A 24,220-nucleotide genomic window follows, 5' to 3' on the forward strand; every position below is an offset into this window, starting at 1 on the left:
AGAAAGATTTCGCTTGTGCCTCAAACCAGTCATCCGTAGCAGCCATGGCATCAGAAATGGTGTGAAATTTGATACCCTTGAGGTGTTTCTTCAGGTTTGGAAACAAATGATAGTCAGAGGGAGCTAGATCTGGTGAATAAGGTGAGTGGTCAACCAGCTGGAAGCCTAGCCACCAGTTTTGCCATGGTCGCTTGTGCAGTGTGAGCGGAGGCGTTGTCTTGCAGGAACAAGATTCCTTTGGACAGCTTGCCGCGCCTTTTGGCCTTCAGAGCTGCCTTCAATTGGTCCAAAAGTTTAATGTAATACCTTGCATTGATGGTGGAACCATTTTGAAGGTAGTCCACTAGCAGCACACCCTCCTTATCCCAGAACACAGACGCCATCACCTTAGTGGCTGAACTTCTTTGGATGAGGAGAACCACTGTGCCTCCACTCTTTTGACTGATCCTTGGTTTCAGGGTCATACAAATAAATCCAGGTCTCATCCATAGTGACAGGAAGTTCTTATCAGTCCGGAAACGCTGACAAATGGACCGGGAAGTTTTCCCTCGCATGCTTTTCTGATCTGTTGTCAAACATTTGGGGACCCACTTTACAGATAGCTTCTTCATGTTCAAATGTTCATGGATGATGACACAAACACGTTCCCGAGAAAACCCTATGATGTCTGCTATTCCTTTAGCTGAAATTCACAGATTCTCCAGTATGAGATTGCTGTGTACAGCATCGACGATCTCCGAAAAACCACCTCTCTTGGTCGTCCAGGACGTTCCTCATCATTGGTGCTGAAGTGGCCCGTTTTAAATTTGGCAACCTAGTTCTTAACTGTAGAATATGAAGGGCATTGATCCCTCAATGTCTGCAACATATCACCATGAGTATCCTTCGTGGACTTTCCTTGCAGAAACAAGAATTTTATCACTGCTCTTCTCTTATTTGCTGTGAATATTGCCTTAGACTCCGCCATTTTGTTTTCCCGCGTGCCTAGATCACTGTTGCCCTAAGCTACAAACACAAAAGTTTGAAAACATATATTAGACACATAAGGCTTTCATGTGATGTAACATTTGTTACCATAGAAACAAAAAAAGAACGCAAAGCCAAAGACTTATCAGCACCCCCTCGTATGTCACCTACTTTTAGCTCTATAAGCTAAGCTTTTGGGCTAAAAGTAAGTGACCCACTGAATTAGGGGATGTAAGTGTTATACTTCCCCGTCTTTTCCCCGGTGTTACTGCTAAAAGCCACCACTCAATGCAATGAGTAGCCTGCTAAGTAATCCATCCAGGGGTGTAACTATAGGGGATGTACCCAAGCCCAGGAGCCTAAGGGGGCGGAAAAGACCTCTCTTCTTCATACTGGGATCACAGAACTATGAATAAAGAATTCTATTTGCGGGCCCCATTACAGATTTTGCATTGGGGCCCAGAAGCGTCAACGTACGCCTCTGATTCCACACATTCTAATTTTATACCGTAAAGGCCAGTTTACAGTACTGACATTAAGGGATCAATCTCAGATTCAGTGGGCCATTTAATTTCAGTCTATAAGCTTAGCTCATAAAACTGAAAGTAGGTGATAGAGTCTTTTTAAAGTTTGCATTGTGGTTCTGCTTTAGATTTTGCGCCTGTACCTCTGTAAATCATTACCTACCTCTGGCACTTCAGAAGTGTTTATTCCCAGGTTGCCATGCATACGACCTACAGGTATTCCAGCTCTACAGGTCAAACTTGCTCAGTAAGAGCGGCCAGGGACATAGCTTTTTCTCTCTAGGTTTCGGGACTAGATTGCTGACCAATAGCAGGGCTGTGCAATGTATATCCATAAGCAACACCTTTCATATCAGAAATTTTTGAAAATGTGATTCACAACTGGAGTACACCTTTAAGTATCCCATAGGTTTTCACAAGGTATTCAGTGAAAGTAGGGCGAACACTTTTATCATAGCCAAACTGGTTTAGGGTATTAACCCCTCAAGAACTGCTCTTTTTTTTTTTTTTCATTTTTGTTTTTTCCTGCCCACTTTTCAAAAATCATAACTTTTTTATCCTTTGACGTAGATGTCTGAGGGCTTGTTATTTGTGAGACGAGTTGTACTTTTCAATGATACTATTTAGTGTACCATGTAATGTACTGAAATTTTTTTTTGTAATTTCCAAGTGGAGTGAAATGGGAAAGAAAAAGCATGAATTCACCATCTTTGGGGGGGTCTTGGTTTTAGGGCTTATTCTGAGGACCGTATATTGGCCGGTTTTTCACACTTGGCCGATATACCGTGTCCCTCTCTGCATGGGGGGGAGGCTGGAAGAGGCGGGAGCAGTGCACTGAGCTCCCAGCCTGCCCCCATCCTGCCCCCTCCAATTGCAAATTGCGGGGAGGGGCGGAGGGGGGACTGGAGCTCAGTGCACTGCTCCCGACTCTTCCAGCCTTCCCCCCCCCCTGCAGAGAGGGACACCGTATATCGGCCGGGCGTGAAAACCCGGCCGATATATGGTCGTCTGAACCGCCCTTACAGTGTACATATTGCGTCAAAAACTTTATTTTGTGGGACAGTTTGATTACAACAATACCAAAGTGTATATATGTTTTTTGCTGTGATACTGTTAAAATGCAACATATCTTTGGGAAAACATAAAATTATTTTCTGCCGTCATCTTCTGACTGCTATAACTTTTTTACTTTTTCATCAACTTGTTTTGTGAGGGCTTGTTCTTTTGCAGGACATTTTTGGGTTCATATGACCTTTTGATTGCTTTTTATTATATTTTTTCTAGGAGATGGGGTGACCAGAAAAGTGCAATTCTAGTGTTGTGTACTTTGTAGTTCTGACGACGTTCACTGTGAAGGGCAAATAGCACATTACTTTGATAGATTGGACTTTTACAGATGCAGTGATACCAAATGTGTTTTTGCTTTTTTTTTTAATGTGTGAAAAAAGCATTGCTCTAATCCAAACATTAGAAGCAGGAGACCATTATCAAACTAACTGCAGCAAGCCAATTGATAATTCCCACATAGAGAGTTGCCTGGAGGAACATGCAAATAAGTTTTCAAGTTGTTGGACAGAAGGGAGTTGTAATTGTGCGAAGACTTGATAGAAAAATGTGATTGTTCCCAGCAAGAGAAACCAAGTAATCTTGTAGATATGATACCTTTTAATGACTAACGAAAATACATGATGTCAATGCGAGCTTTTGAACTTACACACGGCTCTGCTTCAGGCTTGATAGAAGTCATGTTTCTGTAATTAGAATCAAAGAATCATAAAATGGCAGAAGGGACCTCCAGGGTCATCGGGTCCAACCCCCTGTTCAGTGCAGGATTCACTAAATCATCCCAGACAGATATTTGTCCAGCCTTTGAACAATTCCATTGAAGGAGAACTCACGACCTCCCATGGTAACCTGTTCCACTCATTGATCACCCTCACTGCCGGAAAGCTTTTTCTAATATCTAATCTGTGCCTCTCCCTTTCAGTTTCATCCCATTGCTTCTGGTCTTCCCTTGTGCAAATGAGAATAGGGGTGATCCCTCTGCACTGTGACAGCCTATCAGATATTTGTAGACCGCTATTAAGTCTCCTCTCAGCCTTCTTTTTTGCAAGATAAACACTCCCAGATCCTTTAACTGTTCCTCATAGGACATGATTTGTAGACCGCTCACCATCTTGGTAACTCTTCTCTGGACTTGCTCCAGTTTGTCTATGTCTTTTTTAGGCCTTAGTCACACGGGCGTTTTTTCGGGCGATTTGCGCATCGCATGACGGATGCGCATGCGCAAATCACGTGACCGGAGCCGAAAAATCGCCCGAAAATCTGCTCCTAGCCGCGTTTCATTAGAAACGGGCCGGAGCTGTCCAGCGCATTGCATTCAATGGAGACGGCAATAGAGCTGGCTCCATTTAAAGCAATGCGCTGCGGGCGAGCCTGGGATGAATTGTCGGGACGGGCTTAAATATATAAGCCCTTCCCTGCAATTCATCCTAAAATGTGTAAAAATAAAAAATATATATGTACTCACCTTCTCCCGTCAGCCGGAGCTCCGCGCGGCCGTCCTGCAGTGGGTGTGAAGGGGGTGTCAGTCAGACCTGCCCCCTGATTGGCTCAGCGCTGAGAGGCAGCAGTCACTCACCCATTCATGAATTCATGAATGGGTGTGTGAGTGAAACCTGCCTCTGATTGGTCAGGGCTGTGACCAATCAGAGGCAGATCATTCAGCAGGCGGGGATTTTAAAGCCCCGCCGGCTGAATAGTGCCGAGAAGCAGTTCAGGAGAACTGACAGCGGCCGCGGCTGGACTCCGGCTGCAGCGGAAAGGTGAGTATACAATTTTTTTTTATTTTAACACATTTTAGGATGAATTGCAGGGAAGGGCTTATATATTTAAGCCCTTCCCGACAATTCATCCCGCGCACGCCGGCAGCCCATTGCTTTCAATGGAGCGGCTGTATTGCCGGCTCCATTGAATTCAATGGGCAAACATCGTTCTTCTCTGTCACAGCTGTTACAGCTGTGGCAGAGAAGAATGATTTGTCTCCTATATGTTCTCAATGGGGTCGGCGCTGCTGCCGCCGGCCCCATTGAGCGCATATAGAGAAGAGAAAAGGAATCTCAGATCGCAGATAGGTGCGATCTGCGATTTCTATTCTATAATTTATCGGACGAGCGCATAAAAAGCGCTCATGTGTCCGATACCATTGCAAAGCAATGGTTTTATACAATCGCCGGACGCATGCGCATGCGCAAATCGCGGCTAAAAACGCCCGTCTGACTAAGCCCTTAAAGTAGGGTGCCCAAAACTGGACACAGTATTCCAGATGAGGTCCTACTAAGGAAGAGTAGTGAGGGATAATTACCTCATGTGATCTAGACTCTCTGCTTCTCTTAATACATCCCAGAATTGTGTTTGCTTTTTTTGCATCTGCATCACATTGTTGGCTCATGTTCAGTCTATGATCTATTAGTATACCCAAGTCATTTTCACATTCTTTCTTATTTTTCTTTCCCAGATGTAGGACTTTGCATTTCTCCTTGTTAAATGCCATTCTGTTAGTCGCCGCCCACTGTTCAAGTTTTTCTAGATTTTTGAATACTCTCTCTCTCTTCCCTAGTGTTAGCTATCCCTCCTAGCTTTGTGTCATCTGCAAATGGGATCAGTTTCCCATCACTTCCCTCCTCCAGATCATTTATAAAAATGTTGATCTACACTAAGCCTAGGATAAAGCCTTGTGGTACCCCACTTGATACATTCTTCCACTTGGATGTGCAGCCATTTATGACCACTCTTTGAGTACGATCACTCAGCCAGTTGTGAATCCACCTAACAGTTGCCTTGTCAATCCAATATTTGGTCATTTTTTCAATAAGTATGCTTTACTAATGTCAAGATATACTATATTCACCGCATTTCCCTGATCAACTCAGTCAGTGATTCTGTAATAGAAGGAAATTAGATTTGTCTGGCATGACTTGTTTGTTGCAAACTCATGCTAGCTTTTCTTGCTTTTGGCCTCTGTTGCAAGCCTCAATTCATTATTAGCTTTAGCTTTTCTGACACTTGCCCTACAGTTTCTGCAAACCACATTATATTCTCATTTTGCAATATTTTCCAACCTTCTCAGACATTTCTGTCCTTAACCAGCCATTGGATTCTTCCTACCCTTTTTCTGAGTTCATTAAAATCTGCCTTTCTGAAATCCAACCTTGAGGTCTGAGTCTTCTCAGGTCTTCCTCCTCTTTTTATCCAAACTTCAAGGATAGCATGATCACTGCCTCCTAAGGTCCCAGCCACCCATACTTCCTCAACCATTCCCTCCCTGTTGGTAAGAATTAGGTCCAAGATAGCAGATCCCCTTGTTTTCTCTTCTACCTTTAGAAAATAAAGTTGTCAGCATGAGCGGATAAAAATTTGTTGGATCCATTACCTTTACCTGAGAGAGATTCCCAACAAATGTCTGGATAGGTAAAATCTCCCATGATCACTATGTCATGCTTTTTTGAGAGCTTGGCCATCTGATGTAGAAAGAGTTCATCTATATCTTCTGCTTGTCCAGGTAGCCTATAGCAAATGCCTACAATGGTGTCCTTTCTGTTGTTCTCTCATTGTATTCTTACCCAAACAGTTTCTACAGAACTTCCATGTCCTGAAGCTTGAATCTCTGTGGAGATGAATGTTTTCCTAACATACAACACAACACCTCCTCCCCTTTTTTTAGGTCCATTTCTTATAAATAAGTTGTATCCTTTAAGCCTTGTATTCCAATCAGGTGTATCATTCCACCAAGTTTCCGTGATGCCTATGACATCATATTTCTCTTCCTGTGTTAAGGCCCATTTACACCAGATGATCGCTCAAAGATTACTCAAAGGACAGTTTGAGTGACAGCTTTGAACGATCATTTTTCATAAAGTATTAAGTAGCTACTCAGCTACTTAAGTAGCAATTAAGTGTGCAAATGAAGCCTTTGCTAAATGCAGTTAATAGCCAAGGGCTCTTATCTCCGCTCAGATCCTTTGTTCTCCAGGGGAAAACAATGCTATCAGCCCTCTCCATGGAGAGATTCTGATAAGATTGAACAACAATTTTTAGGTTAGCTTGAATTTAATGAAAAAAGCTAACAGTACCAGAAAAGCGCATGATGGGCGCACATTTACACACACTGATTATCGCTAAAACGATCGCCGATTAGCGTGTTTTTAGCAATCATCGGCTGGTGTAAATGGGCCTTTTGGAGCTCCAATTCTCCTTGTTTGTTTCCCATGTTCTGTGCATTTGTGTAAAAACATTTTAGTTTGTGATCGATGTCTCTTGCTCCTCTACTTTCCTTCTGAATTTTTTTGCCTTTGTTCTTTCTTTCCACTTCTAATAGCAAAGTTCCCAAATGTAATAATTTGCTGTATATTTTTACCTGGCCTTTCACTTCCCTTCCCATATTGTTCTAGTTTAAATCTCTTCTAATGAGTGAAGCAATTCTAGTTCTAGTTATGAACAGATAATGGCAAACCTCTATATACTGCTCAACACTGATAGTGCCTTTCAAGATGTGTAAGCTGCCCATGCCATAGGCACTAATGCAGCCACATACTAGGCCACTCTCACACAAATGATAATAAAAATACTAGGTTTGTACTAGGGCAGAGTTGCTTTGTGCAGCGTTCAGTGTGAGTGTTTGCCTGCATTGTTGCTGTACTTTTAACACAGTAACAACGCAGACAAAGCAAGCTGATGACGTCACCACTTTCATTTTAGTACAGCATTTATTCAGCGTGTTGCAAATGCGTGGTTAACGCTATAATAAAATGCCAGTGTGAGAGTGGCCTTATAGATGCAGGCTATAAAACTGTGCGCTGATAACAAGCTGGATGGTTCCTCTCCTCTTGAGTCTGCAGGCGTCCGTGATCAACAAAAAAAATTACATTTTGATTCATGTGACCACAGAGCAGTTTTCCATTTTGCCTCAGACCATTTTAAATGAGCTTTGGCCCACAGAAGACGTTGGTGTTTCTGGATTGTGTTGATATATAGCTTCTTCTTTGCATGATACAGCTTTGACTTGCACTTGTGCATTGCACGGTGAACTGGGTTCACAGACACTGATTTATGGAAGTATTTCTGAGCCCATACAGTGATTTGCATTACACAATCATCGCTGATTTTAATGCAGTGACGCCTGAGAGCTGGTAGATCTCGAGCATCCAATATTGACTGTTGGCCTGGTCCCTTGTGCACATGAATTTCTCCAGATTCTGTGAATCTTTTGATGATAATATGTACTGTAGATGGTGGAATATCATAAATATTCACAATTTTAGAAAAACATTTTACTGAAATTCTTTCACAATTTTTAGATTGGAGTTTTTCACAGATTGGTGAACTTCTGATCATCTTTGCTTCTGAGAGACTTTGCCTCTCTAACATGCTCTTTTATACACAGAATTTCTCAGTAAGAATTCCATTTCTGATTATGTAAATGCAACCATTTTTTTATTGTTCCAGTGTGTTTCAAATAAAAAATAAAACAATTCCAAAAACTTGAAAGCATGGCTTAAAATATCAGAATCTGAAAAAGAGGGGGTTTTAGATAAATATTACATATTAGATTTTTTGTGTAAGTTAAAAAAACATTTTTTTAGCTTCTGATGGAAGTTAAACCCCCCCAACATCATGCAACAGTACAATCAACATCTTGCTTAGTTACAGAAATTTGCAATAATCATCTTGAAACCTCCTCTTGTAGGGGAAGTATACCAGTTGCATTTAGGAATATCTAATCATATGGGGCAAAGAACCAGGGAAGAAGAACAAGATATATGAGAAACAATGTAAACATGAGGGCTACGATTAAAATCCAAGTGGGCTTCTAGAATTGTGGCAGATTCAACTCTCGTCCTCAAGGGAATAAGAGGTTCTCCTGACTGGTGCAGCAGCCGGCTGGTCTGGTATTTCTCTGAGAGGCTTCTAACTCCACCAAGTTATACTTTTCAGGTATATTTCTGCTGAAATTTTTGACACCAGGAGGTACCACCTCTTTTCTTTTCTTCCAAAGAGGGAACAAATGGAGGCGAAAATTGTTCAATGTGGCAAATATGCAAGGTACCTTTAGGCAAAACATCAATATCTCTTTATATAATGTATGTAAAATCAAGTGTTCAAAAAATAATTTATCTAGTTATTTGATTAATTAATCTGAGATTACTATATACACATTTTGCATCTTTGTGGGCTCCATGGCATTGTAAGTGGGATGCGGTCCTTTTTCATTGTTTTGTTGCATCTTTGATGTTCATTTACTGTAATTAATGATATCTGTGGCTTTAAGAATGGACATGTGAGCGAAGAGCAGCTCTCTGAGCAGGAAGACCACCAGAAGTAGTCAGTCAGAGCAGCTATGCTGTAGGGTGGGGAGCTAGGATACTCCCTATGTGACACTGTGGTACACTCTATTAACCCTACAGGCATGATCTCGTCATCTGAAATAATGATTCGGAGAGAAGTTAAACTGCAGAGAGTCAGTTGCTTCTTTACCACTCTCCCATCTGCCCGACAACTGTGATGAGGACGAGCCTCACAAGAGTTTGAGAATTCTGGTGCTTTGGTATGCAGCTAGAATGGATTTACTAACTGGGCTTGAATTCCTCTATAAACGGGCAAAGAGAACTGGACTCAAATCACCCGATAGTATGGATTTCATGGTTTCACTTTCCCCAAAAACAGGAGTTGTGGGGCTCTTATTAGTTAACATAATTACTATTTAAAGTTATTGAGCAACTATATCACCTGTCAAACAGCAGACAACAGGGGAAGAAGTCTCTAGACTGCTCTCCTCTGCTCACTCCACCACCTGCACTAGCGACCCTCTCCCCTCACACCTTCTCTGATCCCTCTCCCCGGCAGTCATTACCCACCTCACTACCATCTGCAACCTCTCCCTAACCTCTGGCATCTTCCCCTCCTCATTTAAACACTCCATCATATCCCCTCTACTAAAGAAGCCGAGCCTTGACCCGACTGACACCACCAACTACCGACCCATCTCCAACCTCCCCTTCATCTCCAAACTACTTAAACGTATAGTCTACTCCCACCTCACACGCTTTCTCTCTGACAACTCTCTTCTCGACCCCCACCAGTCTGGCTTCTGCCCCTTACACTCGTCTGAAATCGCCCTCACTTAAGTATCAAATGACCAGATGACGGCAAAGTCGAGGAGCGGCTACTCCCTACTAATCCTCCCTGATCTCTCTGCTGCATTCGACACTGTCAACCATGACCTCCTCCTCGCTATGCTTCGCTCTATTGGCCTAAAGGACACTGGTCTCTCCTCCTATCTCTCTGATCGCTCTTTCAGCATCTCTTTTGCTGACTCTAACTCCTCTCCACTTTCCCTCGCTGTTAGGGTCCCCCAGGGCACAGCCCCCTTCTTTTCTCTATCTACACACCACAATTGGACAAACCATCAGCAGATTTGGATTTGGTCTCCAATATCGCCTCTATGCTACCGACACCCGCATTACACCCCTTCCCGCGACATCTCTGCACCTTTCCTCTAAAACATCTCTGACTGCCTGCCCGCTATCTCAAACACCATGTCCTCCCTTTTTCTCAAACCTAACCTCTCTAAAACTGACCTTGTTTTTTCACCCTTTATCAACTGCCCCCCTCCCCTTTTCAGCATCTTCATATCAGTATCTGGCACCATCATAACCCCCAGACAGCATGCCCACTGCCTTGGGGTCACACTGGATTCTGACCTCTCCTTCACCCCCCACATCCAATCCCTGGCCCAGATATGCAGCCTACACATCAGGAATAGTGTTAAAATCTGGCCATTCCTGACCATGGACACACTAAATACACTCATTGTCTCCCGCATCCATTTCCGACTTGACTACTGCAACTCACTGCTCATCAGCCTTCCCTGCACCAGACCCCACCCTCTCTTCAATCCATACTAAATACGGCAGCTAGACTCATCTTCCTATCCAGCCACTTCCCAGACGCCTCTGCACTATGCCAGTCCCTGCACTGGCTGCCCATACATTATAGAACTAAATTTAAACTCCTCCTCCTCAAAGCTCTTCATGACGCTGCACCACCGTACATCGCCTCCCTCGTGTCTGTACATCAACCATCCCGCAGACTCCGCTCCACTAACACATTCAGACTAGACGCCTCTCTGATCCGAACCTCACATGCTCACCTCCAGGACTTCACCAGAGCAACACCAATCCTATGGAATGCTCTACCCCAAGACACCTGAACAATCCCTGATGCATGTCATTTCAGATGTGCCCTAAAGCCTCACCTCTTCAAAGACGCTTACCAAATCTCCTTATCTAGTCCCCCACCACATAATACGCCTATCATGTACATTTCTTGCCCTGTACCTCCTGCACTACCCACACCCTTCCTCAATCCATCCCCTGCCCTGTACCCTATGTATTCCCCCTACCCTCCTTTTGTTTCCATAATTTTTGAATACTTTGTAACCTTTGTATTGCTTGAGCTCCCCTGTGCTCTAAAAGCGTTGCAGAATAAGTTGATGCTATACAAATAAAGATTATTATTAGTATTGTGAACTATCCTTGGAGCCTCCATGCAATTGCCACCACTGAAGCGCAGTTTCATACTCTGTCCTCTCCTGAACCGGTCTGGCCAGAACCAGCACATGAGTTCCTGCTGCTGCCCCTGCCTTAGTAAATGGATAGGAAACACCATGGTGTCTCTGAAGGAACTGCGCCTGAAAGTTTCAGTGTCACAGCCAGCACTGCCTACCATACCTCAGATTGCCTCACTGGGGCCTCTGGAGTGAAGGGAAGACCGCAAGCTTGAACCCTGTGGTCTCTCACAGCATCACAGCTCCAAAGTTGCCAATTTTACCAAAATAAACCCTCTAATTTCATTGACACATTTATCTTCGAGGTTAGCTCATGTCATTCTAAAGAATTTCCACCTACTAGATCCTTCTGGTTGCAATGACCATGGCATCCAAGCAATGAAATGGCCTTTTATTTATGGGTTTCCTCTCTGATATCAGACATTCGTAATCCTGTTACACATGAAATGGAAGGAACGGTGACCCAATAAGAATTTAAATAATTTATAAAGTGTTTAAGACAGGCTCACGTGAAAGACACAAGCAAAAGAGCACATACTAAGTACAACCACAACTTTCCACAATCATATCAGGAATGTCCGCCTTAACAATGGTGTTGTTGATGTCAAAGTACAGAAAGGAGAGTGACCTTCGTTTGGTTGGAACACAACACAGACTGAGATTAGAGTAGGCATTGTTTGCTTTGACAAGGCTAAAGATAGCTGTATGACTCGATGCTGAGATTCCGGGTGCTCCGGCCAAGTGGATAGGACATCTTCCTTCACATAGATTCATGAAATAACCCGTTGGGCTAATTATCCAGTCATTCCAGCCAATATCTTTAAAAGCCATGTAGAATTTCTTCAGGCAACATATTTGCACGTCACCCGTGCACTCCGTGATATGTCTCCGAGTTCGAGCGTCTTCCTGTTTGTTGTGAACTTTTAATGCCAAAAATGGACGATGGACTTGGCTGATATTATCCATTCTCAGTGGATGCTGGCAGTCCACACATATCAGTTCTATGTACATATTTTCTGTTCCCTCATTGAGGGCTTTTCCAGCCAACATCTGTAATGGAACCATATACCAACCGCCACTTACGGCTTTAGCCTGGGCTGTGCCCTTTATAGAATAGGCATTAGGCATGAACTTACAAGTCACCGATAGGGTTATCTTGTTGCGAGATGTAGATTTTAGATATAACCACATTTGTGCCTGGTGTATCTCCTCTCGCTTGTCTTTGTCAGTAGACAGATGAAAGTGTAGAACACTTCTCACATCATTTGAGTAATCTGCATAGAAAATAATGGGTAAGCAATGGTAAGCAATGGTGTGGTTTAAAGAGTTGTACATTCTATTCATTTGTCTACCATTTTTGCAATAATGTCAGCTTCGCACCAGCGTATGCGTAAATTTGCTTTCCTCATCGTAATGTATTTGTGGGCGAATCGGCACATAGTACTGTACTTTTTGTGCAAGTAGCACCTGTGCATGACACCACTCCACCCTGATTAAAAAGCCTAGTGAGTAGAGAGGAGCGAGCGTACTCGCTAAGGCAAATTACTCGAGCGAGTATTGCCATTTTCGAGTACATGCCCGCTCGTCTCAAAAGATTCAGCAGTCGGTGGGGGGCAGCGGGGGAGAGCGGGGAGGAACGGGGTGGAGATCTCTCTCTCCCCCCCGCTAACCCCTACTCCCCCATGCTCACTCCCACAACTCACCGCTCACCCCCGTCGGCCCCCGAATCTTTTGAGACGAGTGGGCATGTACTCGAAAATGGCAATACTCGCTCGATTAATTTGCCTTAGTGAGTACGCTCGCTCATCTCTACTAGTGAGCGTATTCTGGTCCAGATGTGTTCTTTGTTTGATGGTATTGTGCCTGTTCTTGTGTTTTGTGCGTGCATTTGCACACCTCCATAAGCCTTCTATGGGGCTCTTAGTGCGTTAATATGCAGAAAAATAAAGCAGGTCCTATTGGGTTTTTTTGCGCACGAGAAATGCGTGCACAAAAAAATGAAGATGAGAACGAGCTCATTGGTATGGGTTCTATTTTCTGCGTTTTGTGCCTGTATATTTTTCATTCATAAAAATGTGCACAAATACGTCTGCGTGCCCTAAAATATACACTTGCAAGGCGCAGGAATAAAACTCATTGATGTCAATAGGTTCATTCTCATGAGAATTTAGTGAAAAAAGAGAAAACATCTGGACCTCATTAGACTTAATAGCCTTTTTAATCAGGGTAGGAGTGTTTTATATGTGCATGTTAAAGGTCCTGCAAAATGTACAGTACTGTGTGTCAATATGGTGTCAATCAACCTCGCATATGCGTTGTGCTAAGGCGAGCGTACTTGTACATACGGTCGTCTGAAGAGCCCTTAATCTATCCTTTCTATCGTTCTTATCTGTCCAAGGCTGATTTTAAATAGAAACTGAGATACTATATTGGAGGCTGAGGCCGGGTGGACACTTACCGTGTGGGCGAGTTGCATCTGAGAGGTTTGGCATGGTGGAGCGGGGGGTAGCAGTGGGGAACAGGGGGGAGCTCTCTCTCTCTCCCCCCCCCCCCCCCACTCCCCTCTGCTCATCCCCGGCGCCCCCTGAATCTTTTCACCCGAGTAGTCAGGTACTCGAAAATAGCGATGCTCGATTGCGAAATAACCCTTAACGAGTACGTTCGCTCATCTCTAGTTTGGACGCATCTTGCATCAGACAGCAGTTGGACTCAGACTCAGTGCATAGACATGCATCAGCATGGCCCATTTCTTGTATGTGATACGCACAGGAACAGGACGTGTGCTGAGTTTTTCCATGCAGACCACCCATCCGTGTAAAAAAGCGTTAATCTGCATGGCCCCCCAAGGCTATAATGCAACCAGGTGCTGCCCAGAAATTACCACGAACAGCATGTGGCCCCTGGATACACTAGTATAACTAAGGGCTAAGCAGCATGCACACAGGCAGATCAGATTCCACATGCGGCATTCGCGCATACCTGTGTTTTCGTCTTCTTTTCTGTACTGCGGATGGTCAGCACGGCTCACCGTCGGAGATGCGCAGTACGAATTTTTTTTGGAACTCCTGCTTTTCCCTGCGGAATCCGCAATCTCAATTACGGATGGGCCATGGATCGGATGGCTTCCATTGACTTCCATGGAAGCCGTCCATGCAAAATCCTCGGGAAAATGGAGCATGCTGTGATTTTTCACCACAACTGGAACCGCAATTGGTTTCTGCTCGTGTGCATGGAGAATCATTTTTGCAGTGCATGCTATGGCAGGTTACTGCAGCAGAAGCGGACGCCGGCTCCGGATTCCGCAGCAAGAATCTGCCTGTGTGTGCGAGGCCTTAAACAGACAAACATGTTTGCGAACAGTAAAAGATACAGCTCATCGAAGAACACATAGCGAGAGGGAGACAGAGGGGGAGAGATATTTTGGACTACTTTCTGGTGTTCTTTCCCTGTCTGCGATCTTTTTTTCCGTGTAGATGATATGCTGTGCATACTCATACATCCGTGCAGAAGAACAATCGCATCCGCGATCATTTGCAATAAATTTTCGCAATGTATTGTAGGAAATCTGCTTGCGGAATCCAATCCATTCGTGTGATCCCGGAATGAAAATCAGCATCGGCTCATGCAGTTCTCGTTCACTTACTGTATCTCTATTTGAAACACTGAACGATCAGTAACAGCCTAAGAAGTCCCAAAGCGCTGCTGAATTTTATGTCGGCACCAAAAACACCCATAGAAGCCTATCAGATGTGCGCAAATGCGTAATAGGCTATGTAATTCAATGAAAAAAAGAACATCTGGGCCTCATTAGGTTAAATAACCTTTTACACCAGAATGTGGTGGTATCCAATGCGCCAAAAAGTCTACCCTGCGTGCAGAAAGAGTGCTGTAAAATTCACAGATACGTGACTCGTTCACGGCGCAAATATGTGGTGCTGAAGCACGCAGTTTAGCCTAATGAGGTCCAGATGTGTTCTTTTCCCTGTATTTTGTGCAGTGTTTTACGCTTCCCCTTGCCTATTTGCACACCTCCCATAGACTTCTGTGGGGGCCTTTGTTGCACAAAACGCAGAAAGATACAGCAGGACCTGTAGTCATGTTAAGAAGCCCTTAGATGTAAGCACGTATACACTCAACAGAGTGCGACTTATATGCGCTGTGCAAGGAGTACAATTGTGTGCTATCATGTCCATATCGGTGCTTTGTAGGCTAGTTTCACACAGGCGATCATGATATCGCCACGAGAGAATCGAGTCTTTTTTTCTCACGATTTTTTTGCATCAGCGCTGCTGACGCTTGCAATTTTCCCGTGATTTTAAAAACGCGTCGCCTCACATGAAAATCACAAATTCATGCTTGCAATGTGATAAAAAGGAAGCTCCATAGGGAAACATGGGAGATAAAAAAAATTCGTACATCGCAGAAAGATAGGACATGATGCAATTTATTTTCTTGCATCATCATGAAAACATCGCTAATGTGAAGGAAACCATTGAGAATTATTTATTTCATAATTGTGCGTGTTTGTTTAGTCTCATAATCTACTCACCAATCTCCTCCTGGCTCCTCCAGTCCCCTGGGTCACCTCACCGCAAGCCGGACGGATCCTCTTCTACCTGTGATGAAGCCTACATTGCCAGCATTCTGCTTCCTGCAGGGCAATGTACGCTATGTCACTAGTGGTGTAGCGCTCACTGCCTAGCAGGGAATGCCGAGCTATTGCCAAGACTGCGCATGTGCACTGTCTCGCTGCAATAGTATATGAATACTCGTGCACATGTGCAGTAGCGGCAATAGCTCAACTAGGCAGGGAATGCTACGTCACTAGTGACTGGGTACATTCACCTGCAGAAAGGAGAATGCCGTCAATGTACATTACATAACAGGAAGAAGAGGATCCGGACGGCTGGAGGTGAGGTGACCCGGGGAACTAAGATCGGTGGGGAGAAGATGCGGTAAGAAGACTGATGGGGGAGGAATAGGTGAGTATTGATTTTTTTTCTAATGACAAAACCCCTTTAAGTCAATTGGGATATTAATAATAGTACCCGACACCCAATATTCATGACCGTTATGTTGTTATATTGCATCAAAAATAATACATATTTTTAAACACATTTCAAATAAATTAGGTAGATATATTATTAATGCATAATATTACATGAACTAGAATAACAGACTAAGGTTAATTTCACACATGCGAGTGCAATATTAGGCAGAGAAATTTGTCCCAATATCGCACTCACCAACGTGCAAGGTATCTGCATATGAGAGGTGTCAAAAACACCTCCCATCACTTCACTACAGTTGCGATCTATATTTTCAATTGGAAACTTCAGATCACACTCATGTGCACCTCGCACACCGTATAATGTGTTTTTCAGCTCATGGAAAACAATGAACGAGGCGCTCTGGAGGAATGCCCAAAGATAGCACATGCCGCAATTTTTCCCCGCAATGTGATGTGATGTGGGAAAAAAACAATCGTATATTTGACCACATTCAAAATAATCTTGAGCGATTTTCTTGGCCATGTGAAAACGGCCTTAGGCCGATTTTACATGCGTGCCGAAACTTCCGAAGGTTCTGGCACAGATCCGTCCCAAAATACGGAAGAGAAAGGGCTGCATGCAGCGCCTTTTCTTTTGTACACAAGCCGGGCAACTGGACAGAAAGCGAACGGACCCCATTATAATCAATGGGGGCCGTCCGGCACTGTTTGGCCACAGGGATTCCCCTTTCCTACTCCACGAATGGAGCAGGAAAGCAGAAGCCTGGGCGCAGATGTAGAACCAACAGTTTGCATAGCAGAGCTGTACAGAAACATAATTATACACGTAATATATCGCATACCTATTTCAGCAAAGCTGATAACTTCATGTGTTTGACCAACATCCAGTTCCTTGTCCCTTCTTCTATTTTTTGTTGGCAAGTCTACCGAATTGTCTTCATCCAACTCAATGTTCAATCGTAGCAAAGCTTGTGCCAGATTTTCCCTGGGTACAGTCTGTGAAATTTTTGGCCGCTGGCGCAAGTGAAGTTTGTTGAGTATGTTCTGCTTGGCCACTTCCACAAGTATTTCTTTCTCAGCTTCAGCCTCCATAGGTTGACTGAAAATGCTGCAAGTAGAGCAGGAACATTTTGCTAGCGATGCTTGTGTAATAATCAGCAATAGTGATAAAGCAATATGGACAGTCATGATGGTATCTGCAGAGAAGGACACAACAGTTCAACAAACACAGAACAGAAGCATCAACTAAAAGCACAGTCCTATGATCTTTCTTCAAAAGCAGTCTAGGAGGCCAGCCACAAGAGCCTGGCTTCAATCTTCTATGTTGTTACATGATATATAAATGTAACATTTATTGTTTACTCTTTTTTTTCTGCACTGGAAACAAGGAACTAGTAATGTAACTATAAAGAAGAAATCTGGTTACAAGTATTCCTGGCTTGGAGATCTGTCGCCACTGAACGCTTTGCTCTGCTCTTTGCTTTGACTCTGGTGTCCTTTGAAACTGGGAGGAAACAAAACCTAAAAGAGCAAAGTTTTCTACTATTTTAGCATTTTTTCACCAAACGAAAAGCAAACAAAGCTGTATGAGCACAGCAAATATACACAATGTGGGGACCTCTGAAAGGATAGCAGAGCACAGTTCGAACCCTCTAACATTTCAACTGTTCTTTGGCAGCATTTGTTATAGTGGAATTTTCTAAGAAGAGAATAAGATTATGGAAAACTAGACAGAAACAATATGTAGGACGCTTTATTTATTTATTGTGTTTTTAGCACCTATAGTGTCTTATGTGTTTGATGCTTCAGGATTCAAAATATTACTTTATTATTGTTAGTTTGCAGCTCACTCATTGACCAGTTGTAAACTATTGATGACCTAGGTTAAGCCATCAATAGTAGATTGGTGGGGGTTTGCTGCCACTGATCAGCTGCTTTTTAGGCTGTGCACTGAGTTGATTTTTGCAGGAAGTAGACAGCTCTGTTCCCACTTAAGTGGTGAAGCTTGGTATTGCAAGAAGAATTCATTTTGATGGGAACTTGGCCTGCAATACCAAGCCTGGCCACTAAAGTAACAACCGAGCTGTCTGCTTCCTGCAGAAATCAGCTCAGTATATGAGTGCACTGACCCAATAGCCCCTGCCAATCAACTACTGATGACTTATACTTAGGATAGGCTATCAATAGTTTACAACAGGAAAAGCTCTTTACATTTATTGCTCTTTCAGGATGTCTGTATGTGAAACGGTTGGATGGCCTCATCTATTTCCTTTGTATACTTTTAATCAACCTCTTTAATCCATCAATGTTTACGTTATTCTTAATGCAGCCATGGGACAGTACTGTGCTGCTTGGCGGAGAACAGTATGGCAAAACTGCAAACAGTTTTTAAATGAATTGTTATGGTTTTGTAATTGTGTATGGGCATTCATAAGAATATGGTAAGTGTAATAAAGAGGTCAATCAAAAAGCACATTTAGGTAATAGTGGAGGATATCCAATGGATAACGGCGATCACATAAAGATAAAAAAAAAGGTAAAGTTTCACCTCCCGTCATGGATCCGAATCGTGAGGGGAGGTGAAATTACTTAGATAAGGCCTGTGGCAATGTCCACCGACGGGATCCTTATCCGTGGACCTCTCCCCAGTTTTGGCACATGCGCCCGTCACCAAAATGACGAACGCAAGTGCAGAAGCTAGGGAGGGCCCTGGAAATTTAAAATCTACTAAAGGTAGCCGAGAGCTTGGAGCAGTAACCGAGGGCTGCGGTTTCCGGTCGTGTGATCACCATTATCCAATGGATAATGGCAATCACATAAAAGTTAAGAGACAGTTAAACTTTGATACTCCATTTAGTTTGGGCCCCATCAGCACAGAAGATTAGGGCCACAATGCGTATGTTTCTGAGCACAGGAAAATGGGGGGATCCCCTTTGGGGTGCAAGTCTTCTTTCATATGTGTGCTGTACAAAAAAAAACTATTTTTAAAATGACACAATTGCCAAAAAAACGAAAATCGTAATTTTTTCCTTCTGCTTTGCTTCGATTCATTCAAAAACTTTGGGGTCAAATTACGCAGTACAACCCTAGATGAATTCTTTAAGGGGTCTAGTTTTCAAAATGGGGTAATTTGTGGGGGTTTCCTGTCATTTTGGCCGCTCAAGGGCTCTAAAACGCATTCAAGCAAAATGTCTGTTCTGAAACCCATGGGCTGCTCCTTTCGGTTTGGGCCCGTTGTGCATCCAGACAGAAGATTAGGGCCACATTGGGTATGTTTCTGAACACAGGACAAACAGGGGTATCCATTTTGGGGTGCAAGTCTTTATTCTTATGTGTACTGTACAAAAAAAATGGTTTTAAAATGACAATTGCTAAAAAAATAAAAATCGTAATTTTTCCTTCTGCTTTGCTTAGATTCATTCAAAAACTGTGGGGTCAAAATAGGTATTCCACCCCTAGATGAATTCGTTAAGGGGTCTAGTTTCTAAAATGGGGTCATTTGTGGGGGGTTCTCTATCATTTTGGTCGCTCAGGGGCTCTACAAGTGGGCAATCTGGCCTAAAACGCCTTCAAGCAAAATGTCTGTTCAGAAAGCCTTCGGCTGCTCCTTTTGGTTTGGGCCCCGTTGTGCATACTGATATAAGATTAGGGCCACAATGGGTATGTTTCTGAAAACTGGGGTATCAATTTTGGGGTACAAACCCTAATTTTCATGTGAACTATAGAAAAAACTTTTGTCCTTAAAATGACATATTTGGGGGGGGCGTGGCTTACCGCTGATTGAGTAGGACGCTTGTGTCTGGACTCCTGCTTGACCCGCCACAAATAGGGAGGAATCCTCTGCCGCGGACCCCTGTTTTCTCTGCTATAGGGAAGAAGAGGATGTCTGAAGCACCGAGGCAGCAGATGAGACCCTCAGCGCCAGGAATGGTGTATTTTCTCCGCTTGTCGGATGGGCCACCGGTGCCGAGTGGGAAACCCAAGATGACGCCGCGTCATGCTGCCCATGGAGCCACTGGTGAGAGGGAGACCACAGAGCAGCCTTGCGGAGGGTGACCCCCCTTGAGCCCGATACCGGCGACTGTGGAGGTGACGGAGCATTAGGGAGAGTTGCTAAGGGACTCAAGTCCCTAATAGGTACTGTCTCCTGCAGAGAGTAGCGGCTGAAAGATGGACAAAGGGGGAGGGGTGGCGGCCGCGCACATGGTGTGGAAGCACCTGCGGCCCCTGCAGAAGAGACTCCCTGCACCCCTTTGACCCATAATCCCTCCAAGCTGATCTCAGCGGGGTCCTGGAGTCTAGGACTGCTGTGCCGCCAGCCCTCAGCCTAAAGCCCTCAGGCCACCAAGCTGACATGCAGCTTGCCATGATGAGGGAAAGCAGGGAGGAGGAGGATTTCCTGAACCTTCCTGGGAATAGTGTGCAAGGAGATGTGGACATATCAAATGCTCTCCCCTCCCCACCCCCACAGGTTTCCCAGGGGCCCATGCTGGTCAGCACCCTCTGTCAGACCTGCAGGTCAGGAGGGCGAAACGTCCAGTAAGAAAATAAAGGAATGGTCAGGAGGGCAGCTGTCATCTTATGGAGAATATATGGGAGCGGCGAGCGCCCCGAGTCCTGAGCTTACACCACAACCCAACCCCCATGGGGGCCTGGGGATCTCAGGACTTTGAGGAAGATTGGGACTGGAGGGCCCATCTAAGAGCTATCCCAACAAAAACTGAGATTAATTCTCTCTTACAGGAGCTTGATACAGCGCATAAACAGGATATAGCAGATCTTCAGAGGGACATTAGGCATGTGAGGCAAAGAGTGGTGGAGATGGAAGAGACCCAGGATAGGTTCCAGAACACCATGGAGGAACACGTGCAAATCTTAGAAGCGCAAGCTCATCAGATTGCAGAGCTGACCAACCATATCGATGATATTGAAAATTGCCATAGGCACAATAATCTCCATATAAGAAGTCTTTCTGAGGAAGTGGACAACAGCCAACTTGAGGACTGGGTCACAGAGTTCTTTCTTTAACCATCTTTTGGGTAAACCTCCGGACACAGCTCTTGAACTAGACAGAGTCCATCGAGCACTCGGTCCGAAGCCTACGAATCCCTCCAAACCTAGAGACATTTTATGATGGGTTCATTTTTATAAAGTAAAAGAGCAAATCCTACATAAGACACGCAAAGCCGGAGATCTGGAGTTCCTGGGGTTCTCAGTGTCCGTATAACCTGACTTCTCCAAGTGTACACTTCAGCTTCGCCAGGCCTTTAGGCCTCTCCTGAATGCATTGAGAGAAAAAGATATCCCCTACAGAAGGGGATTTCCTCTTCAACCCAGAAATGGAGGGAAAACAGTGATCTTCAAGAATCTTGGTGATCTACCCAGGTTCCTGGGGACCCTGGAGCTGCCCCAAATCGCAATACCGGACTGGCCTAGAATTGGAGGGTTCCCGGTGCCCCCGGCCAGAATGGAGTGGCAGGTGGTTGGCAGCAGCGGCCATGGAGCGAAGAGCAAGCCCCCGAAGGTCCAAGACAACAGCTGACTTGCAGTGTTTAGCACTTAGAGCTTCGACTCCCGGTGGCTTTTGAAGCCGTGTTGCGTGTCTTCACCTCTCTAACCCGATGCGCTCTTCTGAAGTGCTCTCCTATTTTCTTACTTACATTCTTCCTCTTCTTTGATGCTGATAGGGGTCCTACAGCGGATACGATTTTTGTCTTCAGATATGCAAATTTTCGCCTACCCCGCCCCCTTTTTTTTTCTTTTCTTCTCTTCCTCTTCCCTCCTTACATCTTCTTTCTCCATCTCCCTCCCCTTTCTTATCTTTTTTTTCTTCTTTTTTTTATGTTGTCAAGAATTTGGGGGGTAGTGATGGTAGGGGCAGATCTCTTTGTCTCCTCTTCCCCCACCTAGGGTAGGCAGCTCTTAGCTGCATTAAAAGCAAGTGTTTGGCAGATTATAGAATTTAGTCTAGTCTGCCAAGCTTTTGGTTAAGTCTCAAAAATGTTTTTGTTTTGGGGGGCGTGGCCTGGATGGAGACCGGAGTAGTCGCACTTCTCTAGTCTCCCGGGAACCCGGCTTTACCAAGCGACTACAAGCACCCAAAAGAGAAGAGACGAAGAGATAAAGTTAAGAGAAGCCTCCCAGACAGCCATGGCAACGCGGAGGAAAACGAAAACGGAGCCGAAGCGGCTCACTTCCTTCTTTACCGCCCGTACAAGCGACACGGCAGGAGATAAGGGAGAGGCTGACAAACGGGAGCAGCGGACCCCCGCCGGAGCGGCGACCAGAAGTACCGGGTCGCAAAGTGGAAAAGGTAGGGGATCCCCCAGCAACCCCTCACCATCAGACCCCTCTAATAAGGCTGCAGAAGGGCGGGCAGGGCAAGCTAAGATGGCGCCTGAGACACACGCAGGGAAGAGGCACCACGCGCCCCAGAAGCATAAACTGCAGGATGCAGCAGAGCCAGACGGTTATAGCACCTTGCACAACTTAGAACTTGAGCCCCAACCCACACAACACAATGAAAATATCTCAGACTCTGGAGACAGTGAGGACCCTATCCTGAGCATGAGCTGCACTGAACAAGCAGCATCTGAAATATTCATCAAGCAGATGATAGTAGCCCTGAGGGGGTCCCTGCAAAAGGACTTACTATCTGTTAAATCAGCCCTCAACTCCTCGTTAGCTGACCTGGGGGCAAGTGTAGATCATATAGAAAATAAATTCGCCGAGTTCACCTCTTCGCATAATGACCTAATCGATGCGCACTACAGCGTAGAAGAGGAAATAGAGGCTTTGAGAAATAAAGTAGCAGACATCGAGGATAGGAATCGGCGAAATAATTTGAAAATACGAGGAATAGCAGAAACGGTTTCACAATCTGAACTGAAAGAATATGTCCAGAGATTAATAAAAGACATATTACCAAATACCTCAGAGGAAGAAAGAATTATAGACAGGGCACACAGACTTCCCCGCCCGAAAGCGATCCCTGACCACCTGCCCAGGGACACAATTATAAGAATTCACTTCTTCCACGTAAAAGAGGCCTTACTCTACACTTTAAGAAAAAATGCAAATTTGCCCGCACCATACGAACAAATAAAATTGTTCACAGATCTCTCTCAAGCCACCCTGCAAAACAGGAGAAAGTTCAGAAATATCACTCAAATATTACGAGAAAACAAGATTCCATACAAATGGGGCTTCCCGCCCAAACTTATTATTTCTAAAGACGGAAAAACCTCCATCCTACAAAACCCAGAGGAAGGGCAGCAACTACTGAACAAATGGGGCATTTTGTCTCAGAATATAAACACACCAGCGCACCTGAATGCAGAATGGGAAAGAGTACCCAATCGCTGACCACGACACAAGCCATCTTTCTTCACAGTGACAGGAGCTGGGATGACTCTCAAGAACTATGGTTAAAAATGTTTTCAGTAATCCAAAGTCTCTTTTCTAGAAGCGGACGAGAGCCGAGTCCTTAAATTGGCCGGACTGTTCACCCCCGCAAGAAAAAACCGGCACCCCCACGCGGACAACATGGTGTCCAGGAGGGACTGCCGATGTTCTAACTTTTACCAGTTTTTTCCCCCTTGTTTAGGTTTCCCCCCCTCCCCTCCCTACCACTCCCCTGAACAGAGGAATGCATCAAGACAGAATCTGCCTCAACCACCGCAACAACAAACAGAAAAAGAGGCATCAAGAAAAGAAATCCTTCTCATATCCAACCACAAGAAGAGAAAGAAGAGAAATTCACATACCCTTCTGAAGCGAGGTAATAAAACTACACAATGGACACAAAACTGATGTCCCTTAATGTCAAGGGACTTAACTCCCCTTACAAGAGAGCCTCGCTGTGGAAGGATGCTTTAGCAGCTCGAGCAGACATCCTGTGCCTTCAGGAGACTCATTTTGTAAAAGGGAAACATCCTAAATTTATGCACCCCAAATATCCAGAAATTTTCATGTCTAACACAGAAAAAAAGAAAGCAGGAGTCCTCATAGCGATAGGAGACTCGTTAGAATTTAAATTGCATAAATCTGTGATAGACGAAAAAGGGAGATTTATAATACTAATATGCGACATAA

The 24,220-nt window shown here is 44.4% G+C and overlaps 1 protein-coding gene across 1 annotated transcript; it reads right to left on the reverse strand.

Moving 5' to 3' along the window:
• Nucleotides 1-11,631: 11,631 nt before the first annotated feature.
• LOC136613223 (inhibin beta A chain-like) lies at nucleotides 11,632-17,721 on the reverse strand. The gene is made up of 3 exons (XM_066594035.1): nucleotides 17,553-17,721; nucleotides 16,969-17,322; nucleotides 11,632-12,389 (listed from the first exon to the last, which is right to left on the reverse strand). The coding sequence occupies exons 2-3, from the start codon at nucleotides 17,312-17,314 to the stop codon at nucleotides 11,653-11,655; spliced, it is 1,083 nt and encodes a 360-aa protein (XP_066450132.1). The 5' UTR covers nucleotides 17,315-17,322; nucleotides 17,553-17,721; the 3' UTR covers nucleotides 11,632-11,652.
• Nucleotides 17,722-24,220: the final 6,499 nt, after the last annotated feature.

The sequence above is a fragment of the Eleutherodactylus coqui genome, chromosome 1 (genome assembly GCF_035609145.1).
Source record: "Eleutherodactylus coqui strain aEleCoq1 chromosome 1, aEleCoq1.hap1, whole genome shotgun sequence".
Taxonomy (NCBI): Eukaryota; Metazoa; Chordata; class Amphibia; order Anura; family Eleutherodactylidae; genus Eleutherodactylus; species Eleutherodactylus coqui.